The sequence below is a fragment of the Diabrotica virgifera genome, chromosome 7 (assembly GCF_917563875.1).
Source record: "Diabrotica virgifera virgifera chromosome 7, PGI_DIABVI_V3a".
Taxonomy (NCBI): domain Eukaryota; kingdom Metazoa; phylum Arthropoda; class Insecta; order Coleoptera; family Chrysomelidae; genus Diabrotica; species Diabrotica virgifera.
Window position 1 is genome coordinate 209,207,743 of NC_065449.1, and position 16,703 is coordinate 209,224,445.

At 32.4% G+C, this 16,703-nt stretch overlaps 1 protein-coding gene across 5 annotated transcripts in view; it reads right to left on the reverse strand.

The window, feature by feature from the left end:
• Positions 1-16,703, reverse strand: part of LOC114329889 (ATP-binding cassette sub-family C member 4) — a 135,088-nt gene that overhangs the window by 63,547 nt on the left and 54,838 nt on the right. For all 5 annotated transcript variants that reach the window (XM_028279150.2, XM_050655873.1, XM_028279147.2 and 2 more), the window contains exons 2-4: positions 13,040-13,199; positions 3,091-3,201; positions 1,296-1,635 (exon numbers count right to left, since the gene is read on the reverse strand). In XM_028279150.2, the coding sequence (XP_028134951.1) occupies positions 1,296-1,635; positions 3,091-3,201; positions 13,040-13,113 (525 nt within the window). In that variant the 5' untranslated portion in view covers positions 13,114-13,199. The remainder of the gene's footprint in view (positions 1-1,295; positions 1,636-3,090; positions 3,202-13,039; positions 13,200-16,703) is intronic.

A 16,703-nucleotide genomic window follows, 5' to 3' on the forward strand; every position in this document is an offset into this window, starting at 1 on the left:
GCGTTTGGTTCTGCAGCATGCCGTTTGAGAGGCATCATTCAGGAAAATGAGTAAAAACAGAACCCTCTTGGGGACAGTAGTTTTAAGAATAAAAAATGAACATATAAAATTATTTTTTCTTTTTTTATATGCATTTTTTCATCAGCTTTTCATTGAGCCTACATACAAGCACGGAACATAAAAAATATCTAAGTTATTCTAATTGTTTATAAGCTAGAAAGTCAGGTCTTTTTCAAACAGTTTTTTTAATAACAATTTCAATAAAATGTTAAAAAATTTTCAACGCGTCTTAAAATTAAAGTCTCAAATAATCGACTGCGATCTGCTAAATATCTCACAGAGTCACTGTAGGGCAAGAACAGTTGTATAAACAATTGCTCTCTGGGATAAACAAATTGAATAACTTATAAACTATTTGGTCGATCTGGTTGAAATTTAGCTCACTTAAATAACTCATTAATTGACATAATTTAAAGTCATTAAATTTTACGTCATTGTGCAAAAAATGAAGTTATTAATATTTATAATTTACTGCAAAAATTAGGTTTTTTTGCAATTATCTCGGTCAATTGTTTATATATTACAATATGCTTACCACCAAATTAAAGAACTTTTTAAGATCTACATTTATTTGAAACATTTTTCTCTAAAATGTACAAGAAACGTTTTATAGTCAAAAAACTGCTTTTTTCATTCTTTGCAATTGTTTAAAAAAAAAAAAGCAAAAACAACTGTACGTCTTCACGGAATTATCATCAGTTATCCCTCATCTAACGTTTAAAACTTTGAAAACCCTGTAGAACATTTTTACCTGAAATCGATTATTTTTTCCCTATTAACTGGGGTATATACCAGATACTTCGATATTACCTGTATATTTTCAAACAAGAATAGGTTAAAATAATATCCTACAATAAAACTAATTACTTATCATTGTCATATTATTATTCTCTTATTAAGACCGCTCTATTGGGGACCGCGTTTATGGGGACTGCTGAATCGGGCACCCCTGAATCGGGGTACCGCTGAAACGGGGACCCGCTGAAACGGGGACCGCTGTATTGAGACCGCTCAATCGGGGACCGCGCTTATGGGGACCGCTGAATAGGGGTGAAACCGAACAGGTGACACATCCTTGGTATGTGCGATCTCATAACAAAATGAAGGTTTGTTTTGACATCAATGTAGCGACCGCGATCGTGACCTACACCGCGCACATCTATGTATCTTCGGCATGTTAGTACCCTTAGAGACAGAAGGAAATAGGCTACATGTAATAAAATTCTTAAAATTACCTTTCTGTATATCACAGCACAACAAGATGCTCTTATCCTCATGCCACTGTGAAAAACCTCTAGCATATATTGATTTGACATCAAAATGTTCAAGATGTTTATGGCCACTAGGATACCTGCATACGTAAGAGCCTCATTTTCGGAAACTTGTGATTCTGGTTTAAAATAATCCAATAGGTTCCCAAGTATTAGAGGTTGAATGAGTCTTAGCACTAAATCTGTCGTGATAGTATATATTCCTAGCTTTGCGTACTCCAACCAAAATGACATAACAATGGCTTTCAATAAACTTGGTTTGGAATTTGATTTCTTAGATTTTTCTAGTTGCTTGTCCCAATTTCTGAAAAATATAAATTTGTTACCTATACAGGGTGTCCCAGACTAAATTAGCCAGGCTATATCTCTTAAACTAATAGAGATTTTCGAATGGGACAAAAACTGATCTATTCCATTTGTAATACACTGTAATATGGCGTACAAAAAATAATCCCCTAAATATTCATCCCTTAGTTACAACCCCTAACTTTATTTTTTTTAATAGCACCCTGTACATTTTTTTATAGTTTTGGATGTGGCCTTCGATCGTCTATTCAACACATTCTTTAAAAATAAAATCGATTTGTAAATAATCAAGAAAATATCAGTTTATTTTTGTTAATTATGTGTCCCAGACTAATTTATCCAGGCTATATTTCTTAAACGAATAAAGATTTTCCAATGAGACAAAAACTGATCTATTCCATTTGTAATAGACTTTAATATGGTGTAGAAAAAACTCATCCCCTACATATTCATCACTTAGTTACAGGGTGCTATTTGAAAAAAAAAAGCCGTTAGGGGTTATAACTAAGGGATGAAGATTTAGTGGATGATTTTTTTCGACGCCTTATTAAAATGTATTACAAATGGAATAGATTAGTTTTTGTCCCATTCGAAAATCTTTATTCGTTTAAGAAATATAGCCTGGATAAGTTAGTCTGGGACACATAATTATCAAAAATAAACTGATATTTTTCTTGATTACTTACTAACCGATTTTCTTTTTAAAAAATGTGTTGAATAGACGATCGAAGGCCACATCCAAAACTATAAAAAAATGTACAGGGTGCTATTAAAAAAATTAAAGTTAGGGCTTGTAACTAAGGGGTGAATATTTAGGGGATGATTTTTTCATATTACAGTGTATTACAAATGGAATAGATCAGTTTTTGTCCCATTCGAAAATCTCTATTCGTTTAAGAGATACAGCCTGGCTAAATTAGTCTGGGACACCCTGTATAGATATTTCAATATTGTTTTCACCCAATTTTGTCTACCCCTAAGACTACGTCTAGTTAAATGCTACATTTTTCCGATCTTACTGTATGATATGGAGGCCTGGACGCTGACAGAGATGCTCACGAAAAAACTAGAAGTAGAAGCATTCGAAATGTGAGTGTACCGACGCATTTTTCGTATATCCTGGACCGAACATGTCACCAACATAGAGATAGTCCACAGAATCGGAAAAGAGAAAGAAATCGTGAGCACAATTAAACAAAATAAACTTGAATGTCTAGGCTACATATTGAGACACTATAAGTACCGTCTACTGCAATTGATTGTCCAGGGGAAAATAGACAGTAGGCGAGGGCCAGGCAGGAGAAGATACTCATGACTCCAAAATCTGCGAAAGTGGTTCAGACTCACTTCAGTCGAACTATTCAGGAGTGCCGCAAGCAAAATCAGAATTGCCATGTTAATAGCCAACGTTCGCCACGGACAGGGCGCTTGAAGAAGAAGAAGAAGTACTAACCTTTGTAAATTATCTCCCAAGACTTTGCTTCTGTCACTCTTTAACGGATTATATAAATCGTCAACTTCCAGCGTCTTCGATAAGCCCTTCTTAAATACATCATACGTATATCTGAAAAAGCAAACAAAGTTAAAATTATCCCTGCATTTAAAATACACACACCGGCAAAATTAACGGAACATCCTAAAAATGGGACATGTTAGATGTCTTGAATTTCCTAAACCAGTTGTCCAATTTGAGTGACTTTTTTAGAATGTTATAACCTTATCATTTAAAAATATCGGTATAATAATATTGTTGCTATGTGACAAAAAAGAAATCTTCTGTTGGAGTGAAAGTAAATAGGATGATAAGCTCCAACAGAAGTAAGAAAATAAAAGAAACTAATATGTAACTAAATAGGAACAAAAAGGAAAATAGTAGAAAATAGCTTCTCGCTGTAGAAGCTGAAGTAATAAAATACTACTTTGCAGTAGTATTATGTAGGGGGAAAATAGATGGACTGATTATAGAAGAATCAATAGACAGAGGCAAACTGAATGGAGTGGGCTAGCCAGAGACACGCAAGAGAACGACAACTTGACACTCAAGGATGGATACGGCCAATTTGCATGCCTGTCGAATACGGTAAAGATTGCTAAAGAAGAACAAATTAAATAAAACTAACAAATCATGGGCGCCAGGAAATGACCTTCGATCACTCTCCCAGGTATCTTACACTGCTGCCAACTATTAAATAAATTAAATCAGTAAATGTGAACATAAAGGAATAATAATAATAAATGATATAACAAAATAAGTAAATATTTATTAAAAATAATTACTAGATCTTTAACAATCTCTGAGTTACACAAAGTGAATAGTGTGTGACTCTAAAATGACAAAGTTATACTTTAGCATGTTATATTCAAGATAACAACAATCATATTACCTGTTACAAAATTATATAAGTACCTCTTACTTACATACAGGGTACAACTCACATGAGACTCTTACCAAATGGTTATACTGCCCTACTAAGCGCAAAGGGGGTATCTACATGAGACCTCAAACTGAGAAAACGACGTTTAAAGTTCAAACCTCATTTATTTTGGTTTTTTACTAGGTAAAACCTTCAAACCTTTTTTATTGAGTTTCTTATTTTTTTCTTTAGCTGAACGTATTGTTTCAATAGTAAAATTTATTATTTTACATTAATTATACCAGATACTGCCAAATTTACAACGAAAAATAATAACAATGCTAAGATGTTTTAGTTGCAACTGCAATTTACTACGCCAAGTAAGTGGTATCTGCGTAGTTACGTCCAAAGTTCTTAAGTAAAAGCAGATACCACTAATAAATCTTAGTATTTACACTGGATACTACCAATGATTAATAAAAGATTTAAAGTAGTTATGCTGAAATGCTCAAGTAAAAGACACTTCTATGACCATTAACGCTTAGTAATCTATCTAATAATAGATATTTAAATTTGATCAGTTCAAAGTTCTGATTTTTTTTAAATATTGTTTATGTATTCCCAATATTGTCCTGAAGCTATTTCTGTGTGGCATTTATGTAATTTATTATTCTAAATGGGAACTAAGCCACAATTTAACTGAAAAAATGATTTTGTTGACGTTTCTAAGTCCACATCGGATGTCGTTTTCAAAATACAAAATATTACTAAATTAAACAAAAATGTTGTTGCTTAGTAAAAAAAATCTTTTAATAATTTAATTTAATCTGACTCATTCATATCGGTAATTCAGACATATAATATAAAATATTAGCTTCATAGCAGTTGGTTTCATTTAGCATAATTAGAGCTGCTTCTATAATTTTTCTCTTTTTACTATCTGTTTCTTTCAGGACTATAGTTAAATCTTTCCACTGAACCCTATGTTCACTGTCCCATGCGTGTTGATATATTTGAGATCTATCAAATTCTCTATTTTTAATATAAGACTGATGTTCACTTATTCTAACGTTTAATGATCTTGATGTTTCACCTAAGTAAAATTGTTCACATTCACAAGGTATTTTATAAATACAATTCTTTGTTCTTTCTTGTTCATTGTTAGTTTAGTTTTAGATAGGGTAGGCAAAAACCAAGGTTTAAAAAAAACCAAAATAACCAGTTTTTTTGTTTAAACCAGGTTTATTTGGTTTAAACCAGGTTTATTTGATACAAGTATCAGAAGTCTAAATACTTTAAAAATGAATAAATTATTTTATAAAATAATAATAATTTTATTTTATAAATTTTATAAATAATTTAGTTTTAGATAGGGTAGGCAAAAACCAAGGTTCAAAAAATACCAAAATAACCAGTTTTTTTTGTTTAAACCAGGTTTATTTGGTTTAGACCAGGTTTATTTGATGCAAGTATCAAAAGTCTAAATACTTTAAAAATGAATAAATTATTTTATAAAATAATAGTAATAAACAATGAAAAAAATGATTAAGAATTTTATTTTTATAAATAAGTTCGAAAGTAAAAAATATAATTTATTTATCTTAATTTTCTTCATTTGCGGCAGCTGCATAAAAAACTTTAAATAAAAACACCAGTTTGGAGGTTTAATAAAAAGACCAGGTTTTTTTCTTAAAAAAAAAGTTGATTCAAACCATGGTTTAAACCAAGGTTTTAAGCATGTTGGTTTAAACCTGCCAACCCTGGTTTTAGATAACACAGATCTCAGTGTGTTTGTTGTCTTGAATGTTTTTGATACTTCACAAGAACAAAAATTGGATCAAAAACAGGTAACATCTATTTACAATTTGTAGTTCCTACCAACATACTAGAGGCAAAAGGTGGTAAATAGGAAGTACTAAGTATATTAAGTACTAAGGCAATATAGGAGTATCTAACAAAAACTAAAGGTAAACAGCCGTATCTGTGAAGATACTACTTTTATACCTTAGTATATGTTGGTTACACCCAATTATGCTTAGCAAAATAGGTTAAAACTGTAGATACGTCAAACAAAATATGCGATTTATAAATAAACTATTCATATTTATGGCTAAAGGGCTTTAGTAACGTATAGAGGAAGATCCAAGAATTTACTAGACATCAAAATTTCAATATATCCAAAAATGTCAGATACCCCCTTTGCGCTTAGTACGGCAGTATAGTACGCTTGCTACAGACAACTAAATTAAAACCCAACAAATGATAATAATAATATAATATATAAGCAGGTACAAGCCTGATTAAGGGAAAAACAATAAAATGAATTAATCAAAGTTAATGAATGAACGAATCGGAGAGAAGAAATATAATATACAAACGACTTAAATTGACCGAGCAAATGCAATGAAGTAAATTAACGACAAAATATTTGGGAAACAAGCAAATAATATTAAAACCTAAATTTGCATAATAAAGCGAAATCGACCAAAATTAACAATAAAGTATAAAAACCTAATTTTCTGGGCTTATTCCTTGCGCACAAGTAACGTACCGTAGATCGTAAATAAGTTTGGGAACCTAATACATTAACATACAAATATGTTATATAAAAAAAGGTAAGCTAAATCTGGAAAAGTAATTAATAACATAGTACATCAACCAAAATGTCTTTGATATGAACTTCATAGTTACTACCAGTCACAAAACAACACATTCCTTGAACTACTCCCAAAAGGTTCGCTGCGGCGTCTCAGAAAATTAGCACCAGTGGGGGTGCCGAACCATGTTTCCTGTAAGTACAGGTGCAGACAAAAAACAGGAGCTGAAAAGCTCAATAGCTCGTTCCCAAATGACATATTCCCATATTGACTTGACTGTGGCTGTAATAGGGCTTGCCTAGGTGGTCAAAGGGGCTACGACTTCACATCATGGTTTCTTCCAAATGGCGGGTGATTTTTATTCGGGTTCCATTGATGGTACTTCAATCCTTAGGTACTCCAGGAAACAAGTGGTGGTAACTTTCCACTTTAATATAAAACTTGATGTTGAATAAAATAATTTGGATGGAAATCAACCCGCCATTGTATACTACCAACCTCACTTACAGCCACATGCCAAGTGTCGATCATTCCTCTCTCGTTCAAAGAGGAGAACGTCAAACTCTCAGACCGCGAGGTCATATTCGCCACTAGGTGGCGTAGAGTACATTCCGTACACCGAAGTATGACGTCACGTAAATATTTATTTACGGCAAAATTAGAGAATTTAAAAAGGGATTAACAGAAAATAAATGGGATGCTGAGATGGTGGTTCAACTCTGAATCGAATAAAAACTGCCTTTATTATTTTTCATCTTTACTCAGAATTGAGTATTTAGAAACTTTCTTTCGGTCTTTTTCCTTGACGGAGAGAAGGTAAATGCGTGGCCAAAGTATCCTATTTGCTTTTTCCTATTTTCGTCGTCTCTTGTGCTTATATATTGTAAAAGTCAGAGATACAGGATGCAGCCAGAAAGCAGTTTATTAACGAAAAGTCTTGGATTTAAAATATTGTTTGTTATATTTTTATTTCAATTATTCTAATTGTTTAAAAAGTAGTAAACTTTGTATCTAGGGCTTTTCGTTGTTTTCCTCGTTTTGCGAGAGATGTCGCTAGATTGCGTCACAAAAGGTGGAATCATTGTATCCCGATGGTTTCTCTTAAATAGGCAGGGTTGTTAATGGTCGCTTCAGAGTTGTGACTGCATAGCTTCACTGAAGATACATGGGATGCTGAAATAGCTATATGGAGATGGTGGTCCAACTCTGAATCGAATAAAAACAAAAACTGCCTTTATTATAGAAAATAAATTGTACAATAATTAAAGAGTTCAAAAGTCATTTCGTAACGTGTGAACCGTTACAGCTAGACAGGTAAACGTCATTTTCTGTTGACAATACAGGGTGTTTCTAAATAAGTGTGACAAACTTTGAGGGGTAATTCTGCATGAAAAATAATGACAGTTTGCTTTATAAACATATGTCCGCAGATGCTTCGTTTCCGAGATACAGGATGTTGCGGATGAAACGAATCATTTGCAGACACATGTTTATAAAGCAAACGTTCATTATTTTTCATGCAACATTACCCCTTAAAATTTGTCGCACTTATTTAATTTAGAAACACTCTGTATTGATTAAGAACATGGCTAGTTGTTGACGTACCTAACTTTTTTATTATCCAACAGAAGCATATGCATAAAAAATTGCTAAGAAAGCCTAAGAATACAATTTCAATATTTTATCTATACAATAATATTCCACAGACTCTACAGAACTTTAAGGAAAAAACACAGTATGATTGTTACACCCGGTATAAAATAACGTTTACCTATCTAGCAACAATATTATTACATTGATATTCTTAAATAATAAGGCTATAATATACTAAAAAAATCACTCAAACCGGACAAGAGGTTTAGGAAATTCTAGATATCTAACATGTCCCACTTTTAAGGTGTTTCGTTAATTTTGCCGGTGTGTGTATAATATTTATTTTTACAAAACATCCTATAGGTTGATAATTATTTGTGACAAAAGGTTCCCAACTTAACAAAAAATATAGGTTGTTAAGCAATCAAAAAAATTCATATTTCAAAACGTTTTCCAAAATAATTCAAATAATCGAGGGTTATTGTCGTGTTATGGTCTTTCCTTTCTTTATTTTATTTATTATATCCACTTCATCTGATCCTGTATTTGTTAAAGTTACCTCTAAGTACTTATATTCATTTGTTTGTTTTAAGAGCGTAGGCGCAAAATTTCAGGCTATGCTTTTTAATTGCATTTATTTTTTCGAATCCTGAGAAAACTAATAGATATTTTTGTAAAAAATTAAACGCATAATGAAATTTTATATTATTACCGAGGGCCGAAAGTCGTACTTTCTGTAATGAAACTTCTGTAATGATTATATTAATAAGTTACCGGGGTGAAAAAGAAGAGAAAATTGAGTGTAATTTTTAATTTCAAATATCTCATTCAAAAGAAACTTTTTGTTTATTCTACGGGACTTTCTATGTAATGTAATCTTTTATTCTGCGATTAAATTTTTCAAAAATATTTATTAGTTTTTTCATTTTAAAAATCATTTGCCGAAATTTTGCGCCTACACTGTTAAATAACTAAATAAATAAATTTTATCTCTAGGTGCAATGAATGATCTGAACTGAATGATGATGCATTGGTCAGCGTTAAAGAAGATTTCTTTGAAAAACTCGGGAAATCATAATAATGGAGACTTAGATAATGGGACTGGTAGAAAACAACAAAATACAGTCATAGATGAATATGGTGAGGGCACTGTAAATTATAATGGTACCAGAGTCTATGTGAACAAAATGAAATGAAAATTTCCAACGGATTCTTTCAGCAACGAGGTATACACTACACAAATATACGTGGACACAAAATACACACGGCCTGTAATATAAAAGACTACGCAATCGTAAGATAAAACCCAAACATGATTTTACAAGATGTACGAAGAGCTACTTACTCGTGACAGTGATCACTACTTATTACATAGATACCAAAACCACATTTTGGAGTAGTGAAGCCTCAAAAATTTAAGAAGCTATATGGAATCTAGAAATTACCAGAACAGAGGTATTACCTAAAGAGCTTAGACCAAGAGAGTCTGAGAGAATTATTATATAGAAATAGACTGGACCAAAAGTTGGAAATTAAACAATTGAAAATTTGAAAAGGAGTGCGGTCCTGAACTTAGTTGATTAAGTACACCTAAATTTAGTCTCGAAGTTTATCATCGCTTTACCATAGTAAATCTTTAAACTAATTATCAGAAACATAACCAGTAGTTTAGTTATTAGTTGTGATTTGATTGCCCTAAGTACTTTTCTCAATATATTTACGGTTTCATCAAAATCTTATAGAATTTCAATCCAGTCATACAGTTTTGTAAATTCAAAGATGTTTAACAAAAACTTGTAAACTTGTTTTTTGGCTTATCTTCGATAAGTTAAATACTTTGTAATTGACAGAGTCGTACTGACCCAATTACAATATAATTAAACGTAACAAGAAAATTAAAATAAAAAGTATTTAACAATTTTATCCGATGGCTGGTGGGTTATTGTATCATGGATGGCTGGTACTTTTAACTACAGGGGTCCTCCAATGTTACCCGATCAACAAACACCATCTTACTCTAAAATTACCCAACAGCAAGCAGCTACATTCCCTTCGAAACTACAAGCCATTATTATCCAAGCAGTAGACACACTAAAATTAGAAGACTACGTTACAGCAATAGGATCACTAATACAACCCAAAAATGTACTTTTTCATCACGAATTTCTAACGGCAGAATCTGCATCTACCTTTCCAGCAAAGAAGTTGTTGACACTTTTTTAACAGACCACGGAGGTATAAAAATACAAGATAATGTTATCAGAGCAAGAAGACTAGTCACTCATGCTAATAGGTTACTGCTGTCTAGTGTCTGTCCGTCTATTCCTTATCGCATCCTCGAAAAATATCTTTCCGAGAAGGGCTTTCATCTTCTTTCACCGATGTCTTTCTTAAGAGCGGGAATTCAAGATCTTCGATATAGTCACGTATTAAGCTTTCGTAGGCAGGTGTACTATACACCTGTCGACAATCTTGTTATTCCTGAATCAATTCTCATTGACTTCGATAATACATCTTACCGAATCTTTCTTTCTGATGGACTCACTTGCTATCTTTGTCATCAATCTGGTCATATCGCCTCAACATGTACCTATACGGCCATCCAGTCAAATCCGTCCATACATACATCCCAAACTGACCAAGACTCTCTTTCTTCCTGTAATGCAACAGCTGAAGACAAAAATCACTCTGTCCAGAATCAAACAGAAAACACTGAAGTAATGGATTCCCAAGAACTCCCTACAGAAATTACTATACCGAAACGTTCTCATTCTGAAATATCGTCTCCAGTTAATACACCACCGGTAGAAAATACAGAAATAGATTTTACAAAACCTAAAGCAAGATCAACAAAAAAGCCAAGAGTCACTAAATCTGATACAAAAACTGGAGAAACAGTTTCTACTGAATCACTTATCCAACCTGCAAAGGAATTTATTGATGAAGCTTCAACCCTGTTTGAATTAAACTATACCGAGATAGTCAGCTTACTGGATGATGCACACGGTTCCCCCAATCCATTAAGTATCGCACAAGAATACACGAAAAACATAACAGGACTATTAACAATGCTAACAGAAATCTACCCCAAACTCGAAGACAGACGCATTAAATCTAGAATTACGCGAATAATGAAGAAAATGCGTCGTCAACTAAATCTAGATCAAACTGAAAATGATAACTCCGAAAATACAGATGTTTCCCAAGAAAAACTCAATTAAAAAAATCAATAAATGTGCTACGCCTGTGACACCAATATAACTGTAGGTCACATTGTTATAGACTGTCCATTATATCATCTGCAAAGACAAGCTACTGGACTACCATGTGATAGAAAGTGTGCGTTAAACAGTGCGGATTGTGACAAAATCATTAGGTTTTTAAAGGAAACTAAATTATATAACCAACTATGAGTGCTGCGTTTCAGAACAATCATAAATTAAAATCAACTTTGTAAAAACTCTGTAAAAAAACTTTGTAAAATAGTTTATATTTTGTATCAAATTAATATGTATCATTGTACCACCGCTAATAACCTTTTATGGTTGATGCGGGTTATTTCTAATTAAAAAAAAATTGAAAATTAAACAATTCAACGATAGCAAAGAACATTACAATCATATAAAAATGTGCAACAACAGACCGGCAGCAACAGAAGTTATAAGACATCATAAGTATCGGTGGGATGAAGAAACAGAACAACAACATGGAAAATAAAAAGGAAATACAAAAAAATTTTAAATTCATACTGCATGATTTATAAGGCTTATGAGATGGAACTTGTTGCAGTGTTGTGGCTCATTCGTATCGGTAGTGAGGTATTTTTCCTGTATCATAAATGTGATTGATTAACAGGACAAATATTTCGATGTTTTCTTCGCTGATTAATTTTAACGTTTCTTCGTATGTTCTATCTAGATCTGGGCTGTTACTTGTTATGTGTACATTCCAATCTCACAAATAATTTTTGTTAAAATTATGAAGCAATAGAAAATTCTCATGATTCTTTTCTGCAAGTTATCTGTAGATAAAATAACTATTTATTTATTGTAATATATATTATCGATCCCAAATAAATGGTAAGAAAATAAAAACAAAATTAAGAGTTGTAATAATTATAATAAATACAAGTGATGAAGTGATATTAAACTACTCCGATACCGATATACCTTATCAACAACGCTTAAACTATGTATATTTAACAATGAATTGATTTCTATAAACTTGTCGGGATTAAAAAAAAAAGAATATGTGTGTACTTTGTACGCACGTAAGAAGTTATACTTCTATTATATGATTTCTTAAAAATAAATATACTTTAAACAGTTTGTTTTAATTTTTTTAAACGCCAAACTAATTTTGTGCTTACCGCTTTCAAAAAAAAAGTATAGGATTGCACTGGATTCAAACTCAAGACCTCTCGATCTCTGGCCGAATGCTATACCAAATACAATACGAGGACTGTGTCTGTATCGATTCGGACGTACCTAATGACAATTCACGGTGACAAACAGACAAGGTGAAGTATAATAAACATACAATAAAATGTTTTAATAATACTCATCTTACTCCTGAGGAAGACAAATCCAAAGACACAAAAATTATAGTAAATATATTTACTAAAAACACTAATATATTCTTTTCACACCTTTTCTTGTACTGATATATTTATACATAACTATGTAGAAAGATTTAGCAACTAAACGCCATACTGTCTGTGTGCGCATGCACGCAGTATTATGTGTGCGCATGCGCGCAGCCTAAGGAAGTATAACTTCAAAAAGTAATATATAGAATCAATAGAACACCGTAATCTAATTATGAAGACTAATGATAAAAACAAAAAAATTCTACTTACCCAAAAAATAGAGCCGATATAATATTCGCAGTCTCCCGTGGATTGGGATTATATTTCTCTTTGGTCATTTCCATCTTTGCGATTTCTTAACTATTCTAATTTTCTAAGTAAGTATTCGTAAGTAGTCACAGGACAATTTTTTGTTTTTAATTTAACATGACTGCAATAAAATAACAAATTATATAAAAATATCCAAGTATTATCACAGAACTAAAATTAATGATTTGTCTCTCATGACAGTTTTTCTACAGAAGTAAAATGTTTAATAATTAAAAACATTCATTATTATATTATTAAGGTTAATGAAAGTAAATATTGCGTTGTTTTTGTAATCTTTTTGTAGTTGACATAAGGGTTTAGGAGTATTGTCTATTGTATATTATTATCAATTACATATCTATATTACTTTTTAAATACGTGACAAATTCGTTTTCTTAATTCAACATTCAGAAAAACCGTTATCTCTTTTATATTTATTTTTCTTTGGAGTAAAGGTATTTTATTAACATTATTTAGTTTCCATTCTTAATATTCCAGGGTATGGGTATCAACCAAAAATATATTATCCGACACTGACGGGAAAATAGTCATAGACATAGCAGAAAAACTAAAGATATGGAAAATATGCACATAGTTTGAAAGGTTATATTGCGTCACTCCTAGTATTCACGATTTTCACACGTTTAGAGATCCATATCCTTACGAAACATATAATAGGCCATTTTAATATAAAACACACCTTTTTGGTTTTTTATTTTATTTAAATACCCATTTAATTGATCTGGTTTTGCCAAGGTGTAAACATTTGAGAAATTTATTGTGGTAAAATTTGTGAAAAGGTGATAATCGTAATTTAATTTCTGAGTTAAACCATGCAAGAATTATCGCTTTAGTTGAAGAAAGCCATTCAAAGTGGTTCGTGGTAGAAAGACTGGGTGTTTAATAGATTGATGTCTCACGAACAGGATAGATATGTCAGAATTTCCCTCCAGAGAAATTATTCTATGTCTCTACCAGCCTTCCAAAGATACTTCAGGCATGCTACAGTAGTCAGTTTATCGTTGATTACAATAAAAAGAAGAATGTTATACTTAGGTTTGAGGAGTTGTTGACCATTAAAGTTCCTCAGCTTCAACCTAGACATGTTTTGCACCGCCTCCAGTGGGCTTAACAGCTCCCTCAACAGTTTTGAAATTGTGTCATTATTTCAGACGAGACTAAAATATGTTTAAATAATGGTAACCGGCGACTTACCGTGTTTGGTGGGAGCCAACAAGAGCTACACAACTAGCACCTATCCCGTACTTCCTTTCGCTGGTGACAGGGTTATATTTTGAGCAGGTATTATGGTAAGTGGACGTTTAGAATTGGTGGTTATTGGCGGGACTCCAACAGGACAAAAGTACGGCACACGGATTTTAGGACTCTATATGAGATTATAGCGAGGAGTTGTGGGTGAAAATTTTGTATTTATGGATGATAACGGCCGCCTACATGGGACTCAAAGCCGTTAATGACTATCTTGAGACAGAAGGTATTCACCGGAGTGGCTTGCGATGTCTCCAGACATGAACGCCATTGAATATGTATCGCATTCCTTGTAGAAGTCATTTCTTTGTCATAATCATTTCAGTTTAGAACTTAGGCAAAGAATGGTTAAGTGCTATGTTTGGTCTATACTTTTATATGACGCAGAAGTGTGGACGCTAAAAGTATCGATCATGAACAGAAATGAAGCATTGGAAGTGTGGGTTCATAGACAGATGATGAAGATACCCTGGACAGCAAAAAAAACTAATGAAGAAGTACTAAGGAGAGTCAACAAAGACAGAGAACTGCTAAAGACTGTTAAACACCGGAAAAATTCTTATCTTGGACATATAGTGAGAGGAAATCGATACAAAATATTACAACTGATACTTAAAGGCAAAATAGAGGGCCGTAGTAGAAGTGTAGGAAGAAAATAAGTTTCTTGGTTAAAGAAATTTGTGAATGGACTCAGATATTAAATGCAGGACAATTATACCATATTGCAGGAGATCTAGAAGCCTTCACAATGGTGATCGCCAACGTCAGATAATTCTGATATGGTACGTGAAGAAGAAGAATGAAAGGAAATTTAAACCAAAGAAAACCAATAGGAGGAAAGCTTTCCTGGCTGAAAGATCTATGTGAATAATTTAATAGTAGGTACTAACCATTTATTTAAAACCTCCTTCTCGAAGATAGGAACATCTTTGATGATTGCCAACTCTCGGAGCAGAGAAAGCACTTAAAAAAGAAGTGTCCATATCCTGTGGTGAAATACGGCTTTCAGGTGTCACTTAAAACTATCGTATATCCAAGCTTGATTCATTAAATACCATTGAAAGAACAGTACACCAATTCATATTTAACTAATACAGTGCAAATAACCGTAAGGAACCGTGGGTGCAGAGTTCGACTGTGTATTTTTAGTCTTTATAACGTCTAGAATTTATAGAAATTAACGTCTCCGTCAACCCAAAGCAGGTGTACTCAAAACATTTTCCTTTACTAAACAATGCTTGCAGTTATCTAATTATCATTAAAACGTAATTATCCCGTAATGAGTGTTTTAAGTGCTACCAACAAACTGTAATGACACAGGAAACGATAATTTGTGATAACAAATATAACAAATTAAAAAACATTATTAATTAGGTTTACCATAAAAAAAAGACGAGGGTGGCTGCAGAGTGCCGACAGAAATGACTATTTTTATGAATTCCATTATATTTGATAAGATACGATTCGATTTATTTTAATTTATTTTATTTAATTTTATTCAGTTTTATTTAATTTATTTTTATATCATTTTATTTAATTTTTTGTAATTTTAATTAATTTTTTGTAATATTTTATTTAATTTTGCATAATTATTTTCAATTTTATTTAACTATATTAATTTAATTCAGTTTAATTTAGATTTATGGATTTGTTTTAATGTTATGTAATTTTATTTACATTTATTTAATTTTATTTAACCTATACCTACAGGGTTGAAACCACCCAGAATCTAGTCAAATATAGAAAATTCTGAATTCTATGATGAATTAGAAAGAGCATATGACAGTTGTCCCAGAAGTGACATTAAAATAGTAATCGGTGATCTGAATGCAAAAATCGGAAGGGAAGATATATATCTATGGGCCATTCCATGGACATACGCCTGTTTTGGATTACTTCGACAACGAATCTTTTACTGTGCAAAATAAGAAGAACGATAGTAAATTACAAATTATATTGTTGTTTATTGGAATAATTATTAGCGTCATTTACTTTCGTACTTCTTATGTTGCACAGTAAAATATTCGTTGTCGAAGTAATCCAAAACAGGCGTATGTTCGTGGAATGGCCTTTACCGCACATCGGTAAATATAGTCTCCATAATAATACCAATTCGAATGGACACCGAGCAGTCACCTTCGCAGCCGCAAAGAACATGATCGTAGGAAGCACATGTTTTCTACACAAAAAAATACATATGGGAACTTGGACCTCGCCCGATGGATTAACGAACAACCAAATTGATCATATGCTCATAGATGCTAGACATTTCTCAAACTTGATGGATGTCCGGACCTATCGAGGCGCCAGTATTGATTCAGATCACTTTCTAGTTGGCACAAGAATTCGAGCTAGA